General features: G+C 38.3%; 2 protein-coding genes across 7 annotated transcripts in view; one reads left to right on the forward strand and one right to left on the reverse strand.

The window, feature by feature from the left end:
* INVS (inversin) overlaps nucleotides 1–3,740 on the forward strand; it is a 171,357-nt gene extending 167,617 nt beyond the window's left edge. For both annotated transcript variants that reach the window (XM_032860706.1, XM_032860707.1), the window contains 2 exons: nucleotides 205–279; nucleotides 3,469–3,740. In XM_032860706.1, coding sequence (XP_032716597.1) covers nucleotides 205–279; nucleotides 3,469–3,575 — 182 coding nt within the window. In that variant the 3' untranslated portion in view covers nucleotides 3,576–3,740. The remainder of the gene's footprint in view (nucleotides 1–204; nucleotides 280–3,468) is intronic.
* Nucleotides 3,741–5,961: 2,221 nt separating this feature from the next.
* Nucleotides 5,962–22,117, reverse strand: part of TEX10 (testis expressed 10) — a 60,634-nt gene continuing 44,478 nt past the window's right edge. Inside the window, exons 12-15 of one of the 5 annotated variants that reach the window (XM_032860712.1) lie at nucleotides 15,387–15,467; nucleotides 13,604–13,785; nucleotides 7,395–7,605; nucleotides 5,962–6,181 (exon numbers count right to left, since the gene is read on the reverse strand). In XM_032860712.1, coding sequence (XP_032716603.1) covers nucleotides 6,068–6,181; nucleotides 7,395–7,605; nucleotides 13,604–13,785; nucleotides 15,387–15,467 — 588 coding nt within the window. In that variant the 3' untranslated portion in view covers nucleotides 5,962–6,067. Of the gene's footprint in view, nucleotides 6,182–7,394; nucleotides 7,606–13,603; nucleotides 13,786–15,386; nucleotides 15,468–22,117 lie in introns of those variants that run through there. The other 4 variants (XM_032860713.1, XM_032860715.1, XM_032860717.1 and 1 more) reach the window with 4 other exon arrangements.

The following is a 22,117-nucleotide window of genomic DNA, read 5'->3' on the forward strand; positions in this document are numbered from 1 at the left end:
AGCCAAGGCACCTTTAGAAATAGACTTGCAGCCCAGGAAGCAAAACTTCAGGACTTTACCCTTGGCCTACATGGTATTTCCACACCATACCTAATTTATCTTGGCAGATACCAACAAGCTCAAGCCTTTACCTCAATGAGGAATTTAGAACTGGTTAGGCTACAGCTGTCATGGTCAGAAATGGTCATTGTTGGTTGATTTCAGGTTGTTCTCAAGAAGGAAAAGTACCTTATCCCACAAGATCTTCCAGAGCTTATCCTGTGCTGCGTCTCAATTCAGGTAAGGTAGCCAATGCACTGGCAAAACAGACTGGGGAGATATGGGGGAAGAATTTGCCTTGTTTCATCCCCAAAGGTGGAAGATATCACAACAGAGACTGCCAGGGGTTTCCAATGGTCATTTGATTTGAGCTGTGCATACTTTTCATTCCCCTTTCATGGAATTATTACTGCAGTCAACGAATCTCCATAAGAGGCAAGTCATTATTAACATTACCTCCAGCAGAGACAACAGACGACAAATGGTACCTATTATTGATCACTTTTACATATTCACAAAAAGAAGGAAGTGAAAATACTGTCTTTCTTCAAGTAAGACCTTGGGGAATTCTTGCTCCATATTGGTTTTACATTAAGATTCTTCATCTCCTTCTCAAAGTTGAGAAGTTCTCTAACCACAAATTCTGGCTTTTGCCTTTCATGACCCTGTAAGGAGGACATTTAATATTTAATAACCTGTCCTGCTCCGGCTTCACTGTGCACAATTTCACTCATACAGAAGCTCAGGGAACTTTTTCAGCTATAAGACAAGAGTGTTTTACTCAGAGCCCCCTTCATTCACACCAGCATTAAATTTGGGTGATAAGTTCAGTGCTGTCAGCAGTTAATGTCAGATCCAGTGTTGCTCATGGGTGGCTATGGCAACACAGTCCCCCCACCCTTGCTGACTTAGTCATCCTGCAGAACAGAGTGCAGCTGGGAAGGTGAACAATGACTGTCAGCATGAACTTTAACATTCATTTAGTTTTTGATGGGGAGAAAACTTGGATGTGGGGGTAGAGTCATTACTGCCCAATCTTTAATAATAAGAGTTGGGCAACTCATATAATAGAGGCAGGCTGATCAGGGAGTAGTGGGTAGGGCAGTAAAAACTGAAACTGATTCCTTAGAAAGATTCCATGTAAATAAGAAAACTTTTGTTATACTTGAATGAACTGAAAATTAGTTTCAAAAACAATGGTCAAATAGAACCACCAGAGAAGTAGCATTTAGATAATCAGAGCATTTTGTACTTAGTCCTGGATTTTTCTCTTGAGACAATCAGAAATCTTAAAAATGAAGAAGGGCTTTAGAAGCACAAAAGGTTTTTTACATAAAGGGCAGAATAAATAAATTCAAATACTTAGTGGTTTCTTGGGATTTCATATAAATAGCTTGTTTGTCCTACATACGTAATTCTGACTGGCTTGGAAATAGACAAGCACTGAAGAAAATCTTTTTCTAACCCTAAACTTGGGGGAACAAAAGGTTTTGTTAGGTCCTCCCATTCACATTAAGCATTAACCAGTGAATCAGGCTGTCAGGGCTAACCAGTTTAGCTGGAGCCAATATGTGTTTTATACAGAAAACATGTCTATAAATAATTTCCACAGAAATGGGCACACAAGTTTCTGCAGTGTAGTATCACAGATGCCAAACTGAACCAAGAAGAGAACATTAATTTTGGTCTTCTCCATGAATAAAAGTTTTCATTCTTCTGCTTTGAGAATTCCATGGGATTAAGGATCTTCTGATTTGTTCACTGTCCTGTTCAGTTGAAGAAAATTATCTGGCACATAGTAAGTGCTCCAATATTTGACTGAAGGCTTTAGTAGTGCCTTTACCTCCTTAAAGAGGAAGCAGAAAGGCAGCTGGATATCACAAAGTATATATATATATATATATATAGCTCCCTTGGACTATTTCTCCACATGCATTTGGGAGACTCCACATCCACAATCCCTGTTCTTGCCAGTCTTTCAACAGTAACCCCTGCAAACCACCTACAACACAGCAGCATAATACCACAGTATTATGCTACCACAGTAGCATAAGACCACTTATGTATGTATATAAAAATATATATAATCGGGGCGCCTGGGTGGCTCAGTGGGTTAAGCCTCTGCCTTCAGCTCAGGTCATGATCTCAGGGTCCTGGGATTGAGCCCTGCATTGGGCTCTCTGCTCAGCAGGGAGCCTGCCCCCCCACCCTCTGCCTGCCACTCTGTCTACTTGTGATTTCTCTGTTAAATAAATAAATAAAACCCTTTTTAAAAAATACATTTATATATAAAAATATAAATAAAACCTTTAAAAAATACATACATATATATATAAAATCTCCTAAATTTGGGGGCCCATCTTTTTAAATACAAAAGAACTACCTTTTTTTTTTAAAGATTTTATTTATTTATTTGACAGTGAGAGATCACAAGTAGAGAGGCAGGCAAAGAGAGAGGGGGAAGCAGGCTCCCCGCCGAGCAGAGAGAACCCGATGCGGGGCTCGATCCCAGGACCCTGAGACCATGACCTGAGCCGAAGGCAGAGGCTTTAACCCACTGAGCCACCCAGGTGCCCCACAAAAGAACTACCTTTAAAAAGATCCACTCCAATGAATGGAATAGCCATGGCTCAAGTGATTACTGGTAATAACTCCCTTGTATGAATGCAGAATTCCTGCCCACCTATAGAAGGCTATGCAAGTAACTCAAGACTTGATACAGTAAAGGCAGCCGAAAACAGAGTTCCAGATCAACATTTCACTGTAAAAGAACTTTAAGTAACTGTAATAAAACCAGGAGAAAAATAATAAGACATGTTTGTAACTTTTTTAACTACTCCCCTTTCATATTTGCTGCTTTGTTCCACAAAAAGTTAGGAGCAACAGATAGCAATATGGCCTAAACAAGTTCTCTTAACCATCTGGGGCTTTGGCATCCTCATTTATCAAATGAGAAGGTTTTTACATTACAGTTTTCCAACTGTGGCACCCCATTTCAAGATTATATGCCTATCAGACTATCATCCTTAAAGATAGAGCTTTCAACAAACATATTTTCTACAATGGACTCTATAGCCAACTCTGTGGCCTGTGGAAAGTTGAGCTATGTATGTGTATGTGTAGGTTTGTGGTATTTTATGTTGAAAGCAGAGAAAGCTATACCAATTATTGCAGACAGACTGAAGACCTAGGTCCCAGTCACAGCTCAAGCACCTGACCCCTTTAGGTTCTTTAAGAGATGTCCTATTATCTTGGAGAATGAGGGAAAATGCAAGGCCAGTAAGTCATCCTGTCTCTATGACAAACTGGCGATCACCTTTACTAGCCCCATGGATAGTCCATACCTAAATTCTTCTTCCTCACCAGCAATGAACTCTTCAGTACTAAATTTAATAACCTGATTATCTCTCTGGTATTTGCTTTTAACAGTGAGCAACTTGCAGTGTATACACCTCCTTGAGAACAGTGGAAGATCAAAGAATTTTTCTTATAACCTACAGTCAGCTACTCAATCAAAAACCAAAACAAAGCTCTGACCACCTCTGGAGGAAGAATGTGTCTGGGGTAGCTGGAATAGCTAGTGCAGAGTTCTAATTCTCTGCTGATTCATCTTTTACATCTTGAGACAACTTTAATCCTCACGCCTAAAGCCTTAGTGGCCTGAAAATGTGGTAACGACGAAGTGACCGTGTTGAAATGTTCTCTCTTTTCTTCTACCGCATTGTTTTGTAAACTTAGCCTGTGCTACAAGGACCATGGTACACTGTGCCAAAGCTTCCTGGCTGTCTACCTTCACTTCAGTCAGTACAGCTGTAAAGCAGAACTTATAATTAACAGTAAAACCTAAGTAAAATTCAGAACATGAGCACTAACATGAGATTTCTGCCAGCCAGCTGGTGCAGGCCTGGGTTTTTGGCCCTGGTAAAGGACTAGATGAGATGGGTGGTTAGGAGCCTGTCCTACAGCACCCATCTTCTTCATTTCACTTTTTCTCCAATCTAATCTTATTCCAACATTATCATTTTTAAATTTTAGAGCAGAATCATGACCCAGCATTTGCATTTACAAATTAAGACAAGGGGCACCTGGGTGGCTCAGGAAAACGTCTGCCTTTGGCTCAGGTCACAATCTCCTGGAGCTGCAGCAGGCTCACCACTAACTGGGGAATCTGCTGGATATTCTCTCCCTTTCCTTCATAACCCCCCCGCCCCCAAACACATACACGCTCTCTCATTCTCTCTTTCACTCTAAAATAAATCAATCTTGGGGCACCTGGGTGGCTCAATCAGTTAAGCATCTGCCTTTTGCTCGATCTCCAGGTCCTGGGATGGAGTCCCTCATGAGGCTCCCTGCTCAGCAGGGAGTCTACCTGTCCCCCTCCTGCTCTCCATTTGTACTCTGTCAATAAAATCTTAAGAGGAAAAAAAAAAATCGGGGGCACCTGGGTAGCTCAGTGGGTTAAGCCTCTGCCTTCAGCTCAGGTCAAGGTCTCAGGGTCCTGGGATCGAGCCCCGCATCGGGCTCTCTGCTCAGCAGGGAGACTGCTTCCCCCTCTCTCTCTGCCTGCCTCTCTGCCTACTTGTGATCTCGCTCTCTCTCTCAAATAAATAAAATCTTAAAAAAAAAAAAAATCGTAAGACAATAACAGGCACTCTGTTGATCCCTTACATTTTATAGTTCCCATGTTAGCCTCTGAAGGCCTCAGGTTGCTGCTGTGTCCTGTGAACAGCAGTCTCACTTGCTGAGCACCAGCAGCAGTAACCCAGCACTGAGGAATCAACTGGGGAGGTTTACAGACCAGACCATTTACGTGTAAGGTACCAATTCAGGCCTTTTCTGCCTGACCTGTACAGGTGAGCAATCTTGTCAAAATGCCATTCCTACTGGCAAGGAAAACAGTCCTAAAACTATATACATTCTAAAAACATCTGGCATAAATACAATCCAGTGACCACAGGCTTTTTCACATTTTTATGAGCAAAGTTACAGCAGGAATATAGACAGAAGGCCTAAACAGTGACAGGCTCAAGTATTTTTAGGACCACTTTCATTTTCTGAAAATTACTGCCACCTGTCCTGACAGAGATAAGAAGCTATAAAGTGTTAACTGTAGCAAACTGTAAAAAATTAAGGTAATTATTTTATAATTATGAAAATAATGAATACAGGTGACCATTGGGCAGCCAGGTTTGTATGGATCCACTGAACATGGTTTTTCAATAAATACTTATAGTATCGATAAATACAGCTGTAGTGCTGCAAATGTGTTCTTTTTCTCTAGCTTGCTTTAAGAATTAGGTATCTAACACCAAAAAAATATGGGTAAACGGATTATCAATAAGGCTTCTGGTCAACAGTAAGCTATTAGTAGTAAAGGTTTGGGGGAATCAAATGTTATACACAGATTTTTTGACTGGGGGGAGGGTGTCAGAACTCCCTAAATCTCCAATATTGTACAAAGGTCAATGTAAATTGCTATATACAGCTTCTAACAGACCAATAGTGGAAAGTACTTTTGAAAGAATTAACTTCATCAAAGTAAGTTCCGTTTAGGTATAGAAAAACCCAAACAACTGTAGCACTATCTTGAAATCTTGCTCCTGCAGAGAGGGAGAGAAAACTGCTGTATATAATAGGACTCCATAGTCAGAAGCTGAATGTCATGATGGAGAAGGGCAACTGTTCCCAAATAAAAAACTGGTTTCTGCTGCTGTCTGAATGAACCGGAGGTGAGACCACACAAAGAGACTCTGCTACTTTCTCGGTAACAGAAGATACTATATTATCACTGTGTATTTTGTAAATATTTAGTTCCTATGAAATGCAAAATACACTAATCACCTGTAAGCAAGTATTATGTACTAGTCCAAGAAGCCAGCCTGCATTATTTTCCTACCTTAGAGCAAAGGAGAGTTCATAAACTTCTTTAAAAGTTCAACTTTAATGACAAACATTACATCAGTCTCTTCAAAATTAGATGTGAATGAACAGTTTCAAACAGGAGGTACCACGATGTCTCTTACTGTACTCAATACACTGTACTCAGCGCACTGGGCCCCTGGGGATGCCCAGTGATATAAACATTGAAGCAATAATGCAAGTCTGTGAGCCACTGTTCCTGAATACCTCCACTCTTCAAGGTCTGCAGAGAAAAACAAGAGGAATTTGAGAATTGTATCAAAACTGTTATGCTATCTGACAGTATTTTACAACCCAAACGAGACTTCCAAACCACGGCAATCTCATCTTCCATCTATCAATCACCACAGGAAATCTTACTGGAAATGGAGATTTGTTAATTGGGCATTACCACGGGCAGTGAAAATTCCTAGTTATGCTCCCAAATACAAGCAGTACTACCAGTTTCTAGTTTCATCTGTTCCCTCTCAAATACTAGGAACTAATGAAATTTCACCATCAACCACCCCTACACTCTGTGGACTTCCTCACAGTCTTTGCACTAATATCAACTGAGAATAATTCTACAAGGCCGACTAATAGTTTCTGTCATTCTCTTCCTTATAGAGTTAAGCTGATTCTGCAACCTCAGAATAATCCAAATTCTTGACTTTTCTTCCCTTCTATTTCTGAATGGTGCCTCTTCCATTACTTCCAGAAGGCTGCTGAGAAAATTCAGAACCTGTTACATATATCTAGTTAAGTTCTATTACTCTGAAGTATTACACATAACTAATAAAGCTCCATACACCTACATAAGAAACCTCTAACTCTTCCAAACCAAAACCACTACAGGAATCCTAGAGATGCCCCTGCAAAACAGAACCAACCACTAGACAAGACTGAAACCTGCAACTTCTTAACTTTCTTTTATTCTCCAATGAACTAAGTGACTAGAAATTGACTATAGTGTATTCCTGGTAAATAATTTTTTTAATGAAAGCGGACATTTGTTGAGAACTTATTATCTGTTACACTAAAAACTTTGACTAATCTCATTTTATGGTTACCAAAACAATTAAGTTGCTATTCTTACAGCAAGGTAAAACAACTGACAGGTTTAAAAACGATGCCAAACTATCACAGTTCATCATCAGGGTCCGTATCAGACTCCTGGTAGGAGTGACTCTGATGCCTGTACTTCTTCTAAGTTGCTTGCCACCTGGTTTCAATATGACTGCTTTATGGCTTTTATTATGGACTTTGGATCAAAGACCTCCCCTGGTTAAGTGGCAAGTGCTAGTGTTCAGGGGAAGCCCTGGAAAATCACCACAGTGGGCTTACTTCCAGGAGTCAATGTACACAGGGGACCTAACCTCCCAAGAGCAACAGTCCCATTCCCTGCGAGCAATCCCTTTTTCTAGTAATAGTACAAAGCCCTGTTCTACACTTCTTACCGTGATATTCTTGATGATCTGCTGCACCAAGATGGCGTTGGTTAACATATGAGTCCTGAGGGGCGCGTGCTGAAGCAGCAGGCGAAGCAGCTGGCCCACAACAGGCAGCTCCTCAGGCCCAGCTCTGTTCACCCGCAGGCTCTGCAGCATCAACCTGAGGACTCGAGGCAGGAGAGCCAAGATGGAGACACAGACCCCCCACAGTTTGTCCCTACAACAAGAGACAAAAATAAGTCAGAGAGCCAACACACATAGAGTACCCTTTCTGTATTTCCTAAAACTGAAAAATGTCCTTTTTAAGAAACATGGTGTTCTCGGATAAAACTCCACAAATCAGAACTAATAACTAGGTTTCATCAGAGCTAAGTTTAAGCAAATCCAATAAAGAACCAGGTGCTCTCCCCAATTTAATGAGTTCTAGGAAGCCTAAGCAATCAGCACTTTCCTGGGCTTAACAGGACATTTTTGAAGCCCTGGTGATCATATAACACAGAATTAGCCAAAGAACAGAATAATCTATATATGCATACTATTCTCTACTACTGAACATTATTCAAGTATTACACAACATCAAAAATCAAGAGTAAGACTATCACACTGATAAAAATAAAAAAAAATGGGATGCCTGGCTCAGTCAGTACAGCATGTGACCCTTGATCTCAGGGTCTTGTGTTTGAGCCCCATGTTGGGGGTAGAGTTTACTTGAAAAAACAACAGAGGCACTTAGGTGACTCAGCTGGTTAAGTGGTTTCAGTTCAGGCCATGATCTCAGAGCTGTGCAATAGAGCCCCTCACTGGTCTCCACACTCAGCTCTCGAAGTCTGACTGAAATTCCTTCCCTCTCCCCTTACCACTGCTCTCTCACGTGCTCTCTCTCTAAAATAAATAAAATCTTAAAAAAAAAAAAAACACATAAAACAACAAAACCTCATGAAACTCTATGCCCGTGACCTGAATTCTGAGCTGCTTCAATATTCTGAAGAGGACAGATTTGTGGAGAAAGTTGTGTTCACAAGGACCAAAATGGACTGCAGAAAGTAGCCAATTAGGGGACTATTACTGCATTATTAGGTCATGAAAGGCCAGAAATAATAAATCCAAATTTTAGTATGCATCATTCTCTTGGTATTGTTATACAGCAGGAACAAAAATGTTTTATGATAAAGGTTAAGTGGACTTGCAGTTAGCCTAACCACAATCCAGAAGAGTGTCAATTAAATGGAGCAATGAAGAATCCACTGGCTAGCTGCTAAAAGCCCTGACCTTAGTCTGTTATAGATTCTGTATCAGGAGGGCATAATCCTCCTAGTCCCAAAATCCTTCAGAGAATCTGACTACTTCCAGATGTAGAAGCTGCAGTCCTTTCACAATTTGATCAACTTCCCCAACTTCATATACAGCAACTGCATCAAAGGTGGATACTGAATCCTTCTAAGCGAACCAGACCCTCTTATTTGGAGACTTTATTCACCCTGTTGACTCATGCATAGCCAGGTTAGTAGAGCCACATGCAAGGAGAAAAAAGCCAGATTGCAGACAAAGGAGGCAAAGGAACAGAGATAAAGACTACACAATCTAGAAGAAAATGTAGAGAGAACTACTTTGGCTCCTAAGGAGGTTCAGTTCCTGCTTCCACAATTCCTAGCCCTTGGGTTTTCTAAGTTACCCCTGTATGGTCCAATACTCATTTTCTATTTTAACTTGAGTGGATTTCAAATAATTGCTGACCAAAACTATGCTAAAAGGGCTCAGGAAGGGCGCCTGGGTGGCTCAGTGGGTTAAAGCCTCTGCCTTCAGCTCAAGTCATGATCTTGGGGTCCTGGGATCGAGTCCCGCATTGGGCTCTCTGCTCAGCAAGGGGCCTGTTTCCTTCTCTCTCTGCCTGCCTCTCTGCCTACTTGTGATCTCGCTGTGTGTGTCAAATAAATAAAATCTTAAAAAAAAAAAAAGCTCATGAATTCTACACAATACTAAATATAAGTACAGTGGAATAGATCAATAAAGTTTATAACTCCACCTTAAAATACACAATTAAAAATTGTCAAGCCAAAAAGAAATACAAGAGACCTGGATATCACAGGCAATAGAAGAAATACCCTATGAACAGCCATTCCTAGGGTTTTCTAAGAGTTGTCATGAGTGTACTCATTCTAAGTGTATGCATGCTAAAGTGTTTAAAGGACAGAACTGGGGGTCACCTGGGTGGCTCAGTCAGTTAGGTGTCTGCCTTCAGCTCAGGTGATGATCTCAGGGTACTAGGATGGAGCCCTACGGCCAGCTTCCTGCTCAAGGAGGAGTCTGCTTCTCCTTCTCCCTCTGGCCCTCCCCTCGCCACACTCCTGCTTCTCTCTTGTGCATACATGCACTCTCAAATAAATAAAATCTTAAAAAAAAAATAAAAGAACGGGGACCAATGAAATTAAGGTTTCAGAACTCAAAACCTTCGTTCTAAAAACCATTCTCAAGAAACTAATGAAAGTTCAATATTTTGTATACAATTTTAAGGAGTTCAGATACTTCACAAACTTCTGACATATTCTAAATAGGTAACAGCAGCCTCCCCCACCTTCTACTCCAAACACAGAGAAATACACATAAAATACTTAAAAAAAAAAAAAAAATACACATCCAAATTCAAAAGCCAGAATGGGTGAAATCTCTAGGTGCCAGAAACCACTACAGAAGTCATATAAAGAGAACCCAACAGAGGTACAGAACTGGATATGGGATTTTAGAGTGGGTTTTCAACAGCTAAGTGTTGGAAGCTGAGACTTCAGGCCCTAGATGTTGGAGGCAGGGAGCTAGAACTGGGCTCCCTGTATATAGCTGGAAGGCAGGACAATGCACATGTAAAACTCACCCACAGGGAGGTCTCCATAATCTGCACCAAACTCTCATAAGATCCACTCAGAGAAAAAGTATACAATCCAAACCATGAGTTTGTTCAACCCCATGAAAAAATTTCCAGAGCCTCACCTGCTTCCCTACATAAGGGAGAATTCCAATGCCAGAGAATAAAAGAAAAAACAGAACTGACAGGAACTTTAAAGTAACACCAATAAATCATGAAAAACAAGAATGACAAAAAGCCAAGTAAAAACCCACAACAGAGCAAAGAAAAGAAAATAATAGGGCTGATGAAATTAAAACTCGATGGAGTTAAATAAAACATACAACAAAGTGGAAGATGTTTCAGAGGTAGAGGACAGATTGAGAAGCTCCCTTCATTTAGAGGCTGTAGGAAAGAAGAGAAAAAAACAGGGGAGGTAACAGAAATGATAAGAGCACTTCCCAGACCTGAAGGAAAAACACCCAGTCTTCAGATTGAAGAGTACAGTAAGTCTCAAGAGGCAGGTAACAACAAACCCACATGAGGGCACACTTTTATCTGCAACACCACAAAAGTTAAGGAGAAAACAGTAAAACTGCAGAGAATAGATTACTACCTACAACCAAGAGGGCTCAGTGACAACAGATTTTTCATTACTAACAATTAGTCCAGAAGATGACCATAGTTTCTTCAAAGTCCAGTGGCCACGGTTTTTAACAACTCAAACTGACTGGTCAAGCCTGATGTTTTGGCCAGCTCTTGTGAAATCAAAGCCTCCTAGTAATTTGACTGGCATTCTCATTATTTATAATCTTACAAACACCTTCTCTGGAAAGATAAGAGTAGCCCAAAAGGGAATTTAAGCACCTAAGATTCTGGCTAGCAACACATCTTTGTGACTAAATAATGTTACCCCAAGAGATGCACAGAGTTCTGGAAATACCAACTGTTTCAATATCTAGCATAAAACATTTAAAACTAGGCATTTTAAACAGGTAAAAAATATTTCATACACTGAACTTTGTTCCATCCAGCCACGGAAAGTCAAAAGTGGGATGTTTCTCCATAAGAAATTATAAAAGATCTTTAAAAGTTCTCATCAAAGTATTCAATAAAGGGGCTGTTATTTCAATGACAGGAAATAAAAAATAGCAACATATACACATTTCATAAATTATTATAAAATATTTTTAACCCTAAGAAGTTCCTTGGGATTTATAAGGCCTGTTCTTGACCTATCAGACCTAAAGTCTAATGATATGTAAGAAAATCATCAAATCTGTATTTAGGTATAAATTTTAGAATCTAAAGTCCATTTTAAACACTCACACTTAGCAAAAAAAAAAAAAAAATTTAAGTGTTGACAGTAAAATGGGTTAAGTTATTGTACATTCATGTAACAAAATACTATAGAGGAGGTATACTGGATAAATCACAGCCAATCATAGTCACAGGCAGTATTTATAAACAGTGATACTGAAACAGCCACACCCAGTCCTTTACATGTTCTCTGTTGCAGCTTTCCTACTGCCACAGCAGTACTGAATAATTCTGACTGACAAGAGACTTTAAGGCATGAAAACCTAAACTATTTACTATCTGACTCTTTAGAAAAAGAAGTTTGCTTAAGCCCTGATACAGAGAAAAAAAAAAAAATGAAGATTTCTGAATCAACATGAATGACTCACAAATGATACCAAATCACAAAAAATAAGAACAAAAATTGGACTGTTTATAAACGCACATGTAATTTTTAATAAAAAGGCAAGGAAATGATTAACACATATTAAAAACAAACCACAGGCTCAAAATGGCATTACTTAGGTGAAAGCCCCAAGTCAGCAAACCAAGACTTAAATACCTAACCTAACTGCAATTTCAACCCCTTAGAAACCTAACCTTTAACTAGTTTACATGGGAACTTCCTGGTCAACATGAGGAAAAATTACTTAGACTCCTTCCATTCCCCTTGGGAGGACCACCCTGCCTAAACGATGGATACTTTGCTAGTAATTTCCTTTTTCCCACTCTGTCTACCTTAAAAAAAACTTTATATAGCCCTTGAGAGCTCCCCTCTCTACTTGCCAGATGGAATGCTACCCAATTAATCAATCAATTAACGAAGCCAATCAGATCTTGAAAAATTTCCTAGGTTGAATTTTTGTTATTTAACACACAAAAATGATCTCTGGGGTGTGCAGGAGAGAAAGGTAACTATAGAGGGTACACTAAGTGTGTGTTGATGGTGTATTTCTGAACCTGGAGACTGGTTAAACGGATATTCAATTTATACTTACTCTTTAAACTATATAAATGTTTCATACATATATATATGCATTTATTTTTATGATACATAAAAGTTAAAAAAAAACTAGAAAAATGTATCAAAATGTTAACAGTAATTATTTTCTTATACTGATTATTTTCTTATACTTATTTCTTACACTGATATTAGGTATTTTAAAAATTTGTATTTCTATAAAATCTAGATTTCTATAAAAAAAATTTAACAGGCATACCAAGAACATAGAATACTTTTTTAATTTAACATTTAACATTTTAATGTTAAAATATTATGTTAGGGGCGCCTGGGTGGCTCAGTGGGGTGAGCCTCTGCCTTTGGCTCAGGTCATGATCCCAGGGTCCTGGGATAGAGCCCCACATCCAGCTCTCTGCTCAGCGGGGAGCCTGCTTTCCTCTCTCTCTCTCTCTGCCTGCTTGTGATCTCTGTCTGTCAAATGAATAAATAAATCTTAAAAATAAAATAAAATAAAATATTATGTTAATAATAATAATTTAACATTTAATTTAACATGAGAATACTTTTTTAAATTAAAGTGAAATATTCCAAACTATGCTAGAAACTTTAGTCTGAAGAGCTATATATAATAGCTGCACTATATAAGAGCTAAGGTAGTAACTAATACAAACTAGCATCTTAGAAAATTTTCCTTAAATTGAAGAATTTAAAAATTCTACTCTGGTTAGCTCTAACAAAGCCCAAAACAAAATGCAAAGGCTTATACTCATTTAATAAGTGCATTCTTCTAAAGGTAAGATAGAATTTTTTTTCTTGCTAGACCTACAACAACATTAATAAGGAAAGCTCCCAAAAAACTTTATGCCATCTAATTTTTCAAATTTGTCACTTTAAAGAAAAAACAAAAACTAAAAATTCTCATCACAATAGGAATTTAAAAAAGAACAAAGAAAATGGCACTTAGGTTCACACAAATTCTAAAAGAGAATTTAGGATATTTCCCAAATCTAATTTTCTTTTACTCTGTTTTAATTTTTAAAATTTTACATTTTATTCTTATTTATTTGGTTGGAGGTAGGTATGAAAAAAATTAAAGTCGAAGAATACAAAAACTATTACCTCTTTCTTAGATGTTCTGCTTCTCCTTTCTCTAAAGTGAGCAGAAAATAAAGAAGACTGTAGCAACAAGAAGCCAGAAATGGCAGGAGAGTCTCACTAAGTACACACGTATGGTCCAGGAGCTTACAGATAACACCCAAAACACAGCCAGCTGTACTGTCAGGAATTACAGTCAACCCAACCTAGGCAGAGAAAAATGAGATTAATGACCTCCTTGGAACAGTCCCTCTCTCCAGGATAAAACCAAACCCCATTAACTGGAGAGTTAACCTAACATCACTTCTACTGAGAAACAGTACATACATAATACATGCCACCCGCCATACCTTAAAGTCCTGTTTTCCCTTAAGAGTTCAATTATTGCATTAGATAACTTTGAAAGCATGCCAACTCAAGAAATACTATTAACCTAATCCACTGTCTCCCTTCCATGACAAAGTCTACTAAAATCTTCAAGACATTACAATTTCTGATGGTCAGAAATACCATCATTTGAAAGGACGATCTCATGCACCCTCCAAAAACTCTTGATAACAACAATCACATTCACATGATCTTTATTAGATTCTTCAGACTAGAAAACTCTAATATCTGGCACCACCCTTACCCCAGGTAATTAGATGTACAAACCAGAGTTCATTTTACAATTAGCGTTACCCTGCCCTTTCATTTAGCTACTCATTCAGACATGACTAAGTAAAACACCTTGGAGTAAGACATCACTATACTGAACACTTGACTGATTCACTGCCCCAAAACCTCGATAAGGGACATCATGGTATATGTATTCATCTGGACTCTACTGTAAACTTTCATTAAGGTGTACTCTAACTTATAATTGTTATATATGCATGGTTTAAATCTCCTGGAAACTACTGTTGAGTCATCATGAAAGTCTACAGGCTCTGATCAGGCTGTCTGAATATAGTGGCCAAGACTGACTATCATGTTGATCTTTTAACTAGAATAATGAATGTAGTCAAAGAAAGACATAAATATCTGGAGGGGAGATGAAAAGACACAACAGATGAAGACTGGAAGTTCGATAGCAGAGAGAAAAGAGTACTGGGAATTCAAATAGTATTCTTCCAACTTAAGGGAAGTTAACATTTTAAAGGAGAATAGGGGGTTGGAATGTGCCTATAAAATTACCCAAACAAGTAAGAGTGCCTAGAAGATAAAATGTGGGAGTCGTCCCTTGCACTATTATAATAATTATAATAAGCCAAAGATCCAAGTATAAATGTTGGAGGAAGTTAAAAAGCAAAACCCAGGCATACCCAATGGGAATAAGGAACACCAACTGCCCAGAAGACAAAAGAGTCTCAAGGCTGAGCTTACTGCTTCTAGTGACCAAGCCCTGAGCAAACTGTTAGGTTACATCCCTACTTTAGAACCCAAATCCTTAAGATGTAATTTAGACCCCAGTCTGGATGCTGGATTCCCAATACACCAATACCAAGTACATGTTAATTAAAGCATTACAAGTCAGAAGAATCTGAGGTATAATTTTAGAGCTCTTCACTGCAGATGCAGAAAGTAAGGTACTGGAAAAGGGGAATTTCCCAAGGTCACAGAATTAATTAGTAACAGCTAGGAAAAACATCAAGATTTCCCAGTTCTTATCAACATTATGCTAAAAGGCCATGGAATTATTAAGCTTAGAATTCTGGACAATCATTCTCTCCTCACCTATGGCAAACCCACTATTAATCAAAGATTCTCTAGATTCTCCTTGCTTTTTTGAGTAGCAAAACAAAAAACAAAATTTAAGTATATTTACCAAATGCTTACTGATGGCACTCTGCAGGATGTCAAAGCTCTGGCTTCGGGCAGGAATAACCAATAAACTGTGACAAACTGTCTGTCAGAAAAGGAAAAAACCAGTAACTAAATTGGGACATTTTACATCAGAAACAAGCTCTACAATTTTTTTTTTTTAACCTACTTGCCCTATCATGTAACAGGAAACTTATCAAAAAATTACTCTGCGGGTGCCTGGGTGGCTCAGTCGTTAAGCGTCTGCCTTCGGCTCAGGTCATGATTCCAGGGTCCTGGGAAAGAGTCCCACATCGGGCTCCCTGCTCAGAGGGAAGTCTGATTCTCCCTCTCCCACTCCCCCTGCTTGTGTTCCCTCTCTCGCTGTCTCTGTCAATTAAATAAATAAAATCTTCTAAAAAAAATTACTCTGAAGATGCAAACGTCAAAAAGTAAAACAACTAGGGGCGTCTGGGTGGTTCAGTGGGTTAAAGCCTCTGCCTTCGGCTCAGGTCATGATCCCAGGGTCCTGAGATCGAGCCCCGCATCGGGCTCTCTGCGCAGCGGGGAGCCTGCTTCCCCTTCTCTCTCTCTCTGCCTGCCTCTCTGCCTACTTGTGATCTTTGTCTGTCAAATAAATAAATCTTTAAAAAAAAAAAAAGGTAAAACAACTAAATCTCATATATGTGCTAATTTTCCAAACAAGTCATTAATTAAACATTTACTGGACACTGAGCTAGTCCTATCAGGTGCCAGGCACAGGAATAAAAGACCAAGAAACTCCTCTCATAGCCATGAAATAAGTAGCTTCAATCCATCAAATTAGAGACTATATTTCTACTAACAAACGCTACAACAAAAAGATCTGAATGAGGTGAACGAAGGGATGAAAAAGCCATTTTTCCATTTCAATTTCCCATTTCCATATCCCTACAGAAAAACACTTACGATCTAGAAACTACCAATATCCTGTTCAAATTAATTACAATGCTGCCTCCTATTCCCCAAAGGTAAAAAAGGAAGAGACCAGTCCACAGGAAAAGAAAATATAAGGAAAGTGGGAGTCAAATCCTTCGTATTTTTACAAGTTCTCAAGGAAACAAGAGGAGGGAAGGACATCAAGTCCTTCAGAGACATCATTACACAATTCCAGAGCTGATGGAATGCAGTGCCAAAGTGAAATATGTGAAAGAATCACATGCAAAACCAACAAGACTGGTGGAAATAAGAATATCACTCTAGAGCACTGGGTGTTGTGTAAGACTGATGAATCACATACCTGTACCCCTGAAACAAACACATTATACGCTAATTTAAAAAATAAAAATTAAAGAGTATCATTCTAGCAAAAAGATAGTCAAACTAAAGTCAAGGGTACTGTCAATCAACCCCGAAAAATCAACAGCTCTATGCATTATTTCTCTATAAAACCTCCTATAAATTAATAGCACCCACAGCTTTCACAGGCAGTTTTTATTTTCTTTTATGCTTTTAAGTAACAATGTAAACAACATATTTCTAATGCCATCGTCCTATTTCACAAGCCGTGAGTATTTTCATTAATAAAGGATAAATCACATCTGAAAAGTCCCATTTGCTATTAAATGTCCATTTAATCCTTTCTTTTCCACCACCTCTTCCCTCCTGCAACAATTTCGTTCAAAAGCCATTGGGTGGGGCCGCATCAGATAAACATCAGCACCGGAGTAGGCCAGAGAGCAGCAATGACCCACGGAAGGCCATTCATGAATAAACAGAGGGAGACTGTCCACAGTGTGGGAGTTCAAATGGGGTCAGGAAGATGCCTACATGGGACAAGGGTGGCACCAAAAAGAGATTAATTATAGACAAAGAAACTGATCAAGTAAATTATATTAAGTATAACAGAAGCCAGGGTTCTCACCTTCAGAAAAGGCAGGCACAAAGAAAAAAGACAACTAGAATGAACCCTGTGGTGTTAAATTGCTGATTTCTGTCCATGACAGTTTGGGAGCACCAAGGTCCAACAGCAATGACCACATCGAAAGTCCTGAAGTTAGTTTCAAAATGCCATTCTTCATTTAAAGGAAAACTGGGCTTCTTAAAAAAAAATACCTGACTGCAGGGTTGGGACAGGGAAAATAAAATACGAATCTGGAACAATCTGTGGTACAAGAAAGTAAGGAAGAACTAAGAATGAGCACATGTCAAAAGAACAAAGAAGCCACTAAATTTTATAGTGACTCACTGAGTAAAACAGGAAACCATATTACCACAAATTAATAAATGAAGACTAATAAAAAAATGTCTGGAATATTAATAGTTTCCAAGTATCTCCTCATGAATTATTAATTACAAAGGAGAAAAAGTAAATAGTGGAGAAGTGGGCAGACAGCACTTAATCAAGTGATCAAAGCGAGTATATATGTAATGGGACAAATTTAAACGTTGCACCACCAGACAGGATGCAATCAGAAAACCTTCATTTTTGTCATCTTCCTACCAAATTTATATAGCCTGAATCTAACCATGAGGGAACATAAACCCAAATGGGATGAAAATTTTACAAAATAACTGTCCCAATGTTCTTCAAAGTGTCAAGGTCAACAAAAGACAAGGAAACACTGAGGCACTACACCAAATTGAAGGAGATTAAAAACCGTCATTACAACTAAATGCTACAAATAATTTGGGGTGTTTTCTTTTGCTATAAAGAACATTACCAAGGGGCACCTGGCTTATTCAGTCAGCAGAGTATGTGATTCTTGATCTCAGGGTCATGAGTTCAAGTCCCAAACTAGGCAGAGAGCTTACTTTAAAACAAACAAACAAACATTATTGGGACAACTGGCAAACATGACTGAGGTTTGAGGATTAAATGACAATAACATACCAATCTTAATTTCCTAATTTTGAGGACCAGATTGTGGTTATATAATGGAATGCTTCTTTATGAGATATACAAGCCAAAGTATGGGCTATGGGCATTGTGTCAGTCTATGAAAAAATAAGAAGTTCTTTGCGGGGAGGCTGCGTGGCTCAGTCAGTGAAGGGTCTGCCTTCGGCTGGGGTCATGGTCCCAGGATCCTAGGATTGAGCCTCACTTCGGGCTCCCAACTCAGAGGGGAGCCTGCTTCTCCCTCTCCAGCCCTTGAGCTCGCTCTCTCTATCCCCACCTCTCTTTCTCTCTCTCAGATAAATAAAATCTTAAAAAAAAAAGAAAAAGTTCTTTGTACTGTAGTTGTAATTTTTCTCTAAGTTTGAATTTGTTTCAAGATAAAGGCAAATAAATATTAACATAAATACATGTACATGCACACTCACCAACATAAACATATACAGTCCTCATGTTTGCACATTACTGTTAACAGAAACCTACATGTATCAGAACTCTGACTTTATACTGCAGAGTTCCAGAACAAGCATGATAATCTGGTCCAATGTGGAAATTAAGGGTTTGTTTTGGGTTTTTTTTGAAAAATATACAAATAAAGAACTTTTTCTTTTTTCTTTTTCTTTTTTAAAAATCTTATTTATTTGACAGAGAGAGATCACAAGTAGGCAGAGAGGCAGGCAGAGAGAGAGGGGGAGGCAGGCACCCTGCCAAGCAGGGGGCCAGATATGGGCCTCAATCCCAAAACCCTGAGAACATGACCTGAGCTGAAGGCAGAGCCTTAACCCACTGAGCCACCCAGGCACCCAAGAACTTCTTTTTCTTAAGGAGGTTTTATATATTTAATTTCTAAGTGGAAATATTTTTCTACCTAATTTCACCAGAATATATACAGAAATGGCATGTACCTAACACTTCTTCGTCATTTTTTTTTTTAATTTATTTGACACAGAGAGAGTGAGATCAGAAGTAGGCAAAGTGCCAGGCAAAGGGAGAGGGAGAAGCAGACTCCCTGCTGAGCAGGGAGTCCAACTCGGGGCTCAATCCCAGGACCCTGAGATCATGACCTGAGCAGAGGGCAGATGCTCAAGCCACTGAGCCACCCAGGCGCCCTCAAATCAGTCTTACAAGACAGTCAAAAGGTTGGCAGGATTTTCTGTCCTCCACTACACGCCATGTGATGAGGCCAAACTCTTATCCTCTTGCTGAGAGAGAGCTCTAGTATCCTGAGATATATTGCTAAAAACAAAGCTGTGCATGTGCAAGGTGAAATTCTACAAGGCCAAAGAATAAATAGGAGCTATGAGCAAAACAATTCCCAAAGCTCAAAGACAGCAGAGAGATGTTTAAGCTCTAACCAACCAAAACAGTCTTCACAGAAGCCTAGGTTTATTCAGATGGCGCTCAGAATGTGAACACTAATAGTAGGGATAAATTAGCACAATGGCAGGGTTGGTAAGTTTCTTCTGTAAAGGGCCAAATAGCACATATTTTAGGCTTCTCAGGGCACACACATATTCTGTCATATTCTTGTGGGGGTTTTTTGTTTTAACAGTTGTTAAAAAAAAAAAAAAGTAAACACCACTCTTAGTTTCAGGGTGCTACAAAAACAGGGCCAAACTGGTTTCGGTCTAAAGCTGTAATTTATTGATCCTTGACTTTACAGTAATGGCTACATGTTCTAATAAACAACCCTGACAAAACTTAAAAACAAGTCTCAAAAGGATGAAGCTGATACTCCAGTAACTTGACTGCCTCCCAGAACAAAACAAAACATATCTAAACACATAAAATCTCCACTGTCCAACATGCACTCAAAAACTAATAAGCATGACAAGGAGCTTGAAAATGTGCTACGTAACCAGGAGAAAGAAAAACAATCAATACAAATGACATGAGAGAATTAGCAGGTAAGAACTTTAAAACAATTATTATTACATATTTTAGATACAGAAGAAGCGTGTGCCTGGCTCAGCTGGTAGAGCATGTGACTCTTGATCTTGGGGTTGTGGGTTCGAGCCCCATGTTGGGTATGGAGAGTACTTAAAGAAAAAAAAAGAACTTGTTAAAGAAAAAAGCAGAAATAAAAATACATTATCTAAAATTTAAAATTCACTTGCTGGTCTCTGTTCATAAACGACATGACTGTCTATGTAGAAAATCTTAAACGACTGACAAAAAAAAATTCCTAGAATAAATGGTGAGTGCTGTAAAGTGTGTAAGCCTGATGATTCACAAACCTGTACCCCTGGGGCAAATAATACATTATATTTTAATGAAAATAATATTTAAAAAAATAAGTTCCTGAAATAAGTAATTATAACGAGGTTACAGGATACAATGTGAATATATAAAAACTTTCCAAATAGCAATGAAAAAAACCAGCAATGAACAAATAGAATTTGAAATTAAGTTTATATTAGCACCCCAAAAAACAGAAATACTTAGAAATAAACCTAACGAAATATGTACAAGATGTGTATGAGGAAAACTACAAAATTCTGATGAATGAAATCGAAGAATTAAAGAAATGGAGGTATTTCATGTTCATAGGATAGAAATACTCAATGTCACGATGTCAGTTCTTCCCAACTTCATCTACAGATTTAATGCAAATCCAATCAAAATTCCAGTAAATCATTTGTGGATATCAACAAATTGATTCTAGAAGTTTATTTAGACAGGCAAAAAACCCAGAACAGTATTGAAGGAAAAAAACAAAGTTAAAGGATTGACACTACCCAACTTCATAATCACTATAAAGCTATAGTAATCAAGATACGACAGTACTGGTGAAAGAACAAAGAGATTAATGGAACAGAATAGAGAACCCAGCAATAGACAGACCCACAGAGTCAAGGGATCTTTAATCCATATGTAAATTAATCTGGACTTTACACAAAAACTAACTCAGAATGGATAACAGATCTAAATGTAAAATGCAAAATACAAAACTATAACTGACTTAGACGATAACATAGGAGGAAAAACCTAAATGACCTTAAGCATGGTGATGACTTTTTAGATACAACACCAAAGGCACAATGCAGGAAAGAAATAATGATAAGCTGGACTTCATTAAAATTAAAAAATTCTGCTCTGCAAAAGATAATGTCAAAAGTATGAACAGACAAGTCACAGACTGGAAGAATACCTTTGCAAAAGACATATAACCAAGTATTGTTACCTAAAATATTCAAAGAACACTTAAAACTTAACAAGAAAACAACCCAGTTAAAATAATTGTAAATAAATATAAATAAAATAATATGGGCCAAAGACCATAACAGATATGTCACCAAAGACATATGGCAAATAAATCTAAAAAGATGCTCCACATCGTATGTTATCAGGGAAATCAAAATTAAATAATGAGAAGCTACACATCTATTAGAATGGCCAAAATCCAAAACACTGACACCAAATGCTGGCAAGGATCTGGAGCAACAGAAACTCATTCACTGCTGATAAGATTACAAAACAGTACAACCACTTTGGAACACAGTGTGGTGTTTCTTACAAAATTAAACACACTCTTACCATATGATCCAGCAACCGTTTTCTTGGTATTAACCCAAGGGAGTTGAAAACATGTCTACATAAAAACCTACACATGGATGTTTGTAAACTTATACAGCTTTATTCATAATTACCAAAATTTAGGAACAAAACAGATGTCCTTCAGTCCGTGAACAGATAAACTGGTCTATTAATACGTTATTATTTAGCACTAAAAGAAATGAGCTATGAAGCCATGAAAAAACATGGAGAAATCTTATAGAATATTACTAAGTGAAAGTAACATTCTAAAGAGGCTATATCCTGTACAGTTCCAAATATAAGACATTCTGGAAAAGGCAAAACTGTAGATGGGGAAAAATAGA

Source organism: Lontra canadensis, unplaced genomic scaffold, assembly GCF_010015895.1.
Source record: "Lontra canadensis isolate GAN:19392208 unplaced genomic scaffold, GSC_riverotter_1.0 scaffold19, whole genome shotgun sequence".
NCBI classification, from domain to species: Eukaryota; Metazoa; Chordata; class Mammalia; order Carnivora; family Mustelidae; genus Lontra; species Lontra canadensis.